We start from the raw sequence: 1894 nt of genomic DNA, 5'->3' as shown, positions 1-1894 counted from the left end.
TTATTACTCGTATATAAAAAAATACAAGACCAGCATAGCGATAAAAATGACGTATAATAAACATGGCATACATATTTCTCAACTTACTGCGTTACGTAGTACGACAAGTATGCAGGAAAATTATGTTTATTAATCTTATATATTTTTTACACGTAATACATCACAAGTAGTATAGACTTGGAAATTATTCTTTTCTGACTTTAACATGGAAATCAAAAACTTCAGTGCTGCATATAAATTAAATCAAATACGTATTATATATTGTATTGTGTATTTAATGTTTGTGCGTTCGCGTCTCAATATTTGTATAATCGGAATAGAGAGTAAGGTTGAAATGAAAACGGAAATTTTAAGGTATAATGTCACTAATGTACGAAAAACTACATAATTGTTATGCTCACAAGTACGCCGCGCTTTTGATTATATATCATATGTACATATATTTTTTATTTTTTAAGAACGTTAAATGCAGAGTATGATGTTTTTAAAATCTGAAACAAATTATAAAAGATATTAATATAAATAATTATAAACACTTGCTAAAAATAACAACGACGTATTTTTGCATGTACGCAACAAATATTAAATCCTAATGTTACACACACAAAATATTTTTATGTAGTATAATATTTATTTAGTTCAAGTAATATGGTTACTAACGTTACTGTAAGATTGAAGAGATAAAGTTATCAAGAAGCTGCTGGTAATTTTTATAGGCATTGTACTACGTATCATGATCATCAGTAATTCTTTTTTTTCATTAATTGATAATAAAGGCCAGTCCATACAATATATAGCGTCTCCTACGCTCACACTCTGCCAACATAATACATTATATCTGTATATGAGCATCTAGCGCGCGAATGAGTCATTCTTAATTTTTAATTTTTGGTGTCAGATTCGTTATCAGCAAAGCGACATCGAAAACCTTTGAATAACCTTAAATAACTTTAAATCAATTAGTTTCAGAATAGCCCAACGAAATGAATTTGGGCCACTTTTTCGAGTTCCCTGGCTTGTACCGTGAGTTGTAGAGAAAAGTTCACATAGAAAAATTAACAAATTATTAAAAATAATTAATTAATTGATGTCCATAAATCGTCTTCTCAAGAATAAATCATTTTATTTTATTTTAAATACGGATAAAGAATCTTATGCTGCGCCTTTTATCCTAATCCATATTTCTTATTTATGAGAAATGTAGACTTTGCCGCGTTTATCAAGTAGAATATTAATATATAATTACCTTAAGGATAACTTCGTTTCCGGACCAACAGTATAGGTAAATTTGTACAAACATGCAAATGGCATATACTAACAAAGTTGCAACTCCAGATAAATCCGTAATATGCATTGATAGATAATATATACATGTACATAATATCAAGACACTACCAAAGAATTGTACAAAAAGTACCTGATTGAATATAACGTTCACCATTTTGGCATATCTGTAATAGTTTCATGTTAGCAAATAAATGTTTTCCTGTATGTGTTACAAATGAATGAAAACATATACTTATTTTGATACATAACTTAAGGGTGGCACCCGATTGATCACGTTGCGATTGACCACCAGCCATTCCCACAGCGCTTGAACAGTAGTGGAAAATCTTTTTCGCCACCGGCCACTGTAAATGGCTGTGTGGTCAAACGCAACGTGGTTACAATAACGGGATGCTCCCTATACTTAATTTATATTTATTAACATAATTCATATAATTCAAAATTATAGAAAAATTATGTGTATTATGTATTAAAATAAAGACTTCCCGGGAAAAAAAGTTCCATATATAATTATATATAATTATATACAAAATATGTCCATATATGTTTCTTTCCTTTGTAAAATTATTCTTTAATACAAAATTGATAATAATAAGAAGAAAACATA

General features: G+C 28.9%; 1 protein-coding gene across 1 annotated transcript; it reads right to left on the bottom strand.

Annotated features, from left to right (window-relative positions):
* Positions 1–433: 433 nt before the first annotated feature.
* LOC105461838 (odorant receptor Or2-like) lies at positions 434–1367 on the bottom strand. Its single transcript, XM_011708341.1, has 3 exons — positions 1247–1367; positions 661–816; positions 434–491 (listed from the first exon to the last, which is right to left on the bottom strand). The coding sequence occupies exons 1-3, from the start codon at positions 1352–1354 to the stop codon at positions 447–449; spliced, it is 309 nt and encodes a 102-aa protein (XP_011706643.1). The 5' UTR covers positions 1355–1367; the 3' UTR covers positions 434–446.
* Positions 1368–1894: the final 527 nt, after the last annotated feature.

Source organism: Wasmannia auropunctata, unplaced genomic scaffold, assembly GCF_000956235.1.
Source record: "Wasmannia auropunctata unplaced genomic scaffold, wasmannia.A_1.0 LD276578.1, whole genome shotgun sequence".
In the NCBI taxonomy this organism is placed as follows: Eukaryota; Metazoa; Arthropoda; class Insecta; order Hymenoptera; family Formicidae; genus Wasmannia; species Wasmannia auropunctata.
Note: the sequence above shows the minus strand (reverse complement) of the source record. Positions and strands in the feature narration are given on the sequence as shown.

What these genes read in the sequence shown, in the direction of transcription:
- LOC105461838 (XM_011708341.1), bottom strand. Translation starts at nt 1,354, where the DNA reads ATGCATATTACGGATTTATCTGGAGTTGCAACTTTGTTAGTATATGCC. An exon ending in GAAACGAAGTTATCCTTAAG is followed by an intron (nt 817 to 1,246) that starts GTAATTATATAT and finishes TTATGTTGGCAG; the next exon opens with AGTGTGAGCGTAGGAGACGC. An exon ending in CTCTTCAATCTTACAGTAAC is followed by an intron (nt 492 to 660) that starts GTTAGTAACCAT and finishes AATTTGTTTCAG; the next exon opens with ATTTTAAAAACATCATACTC.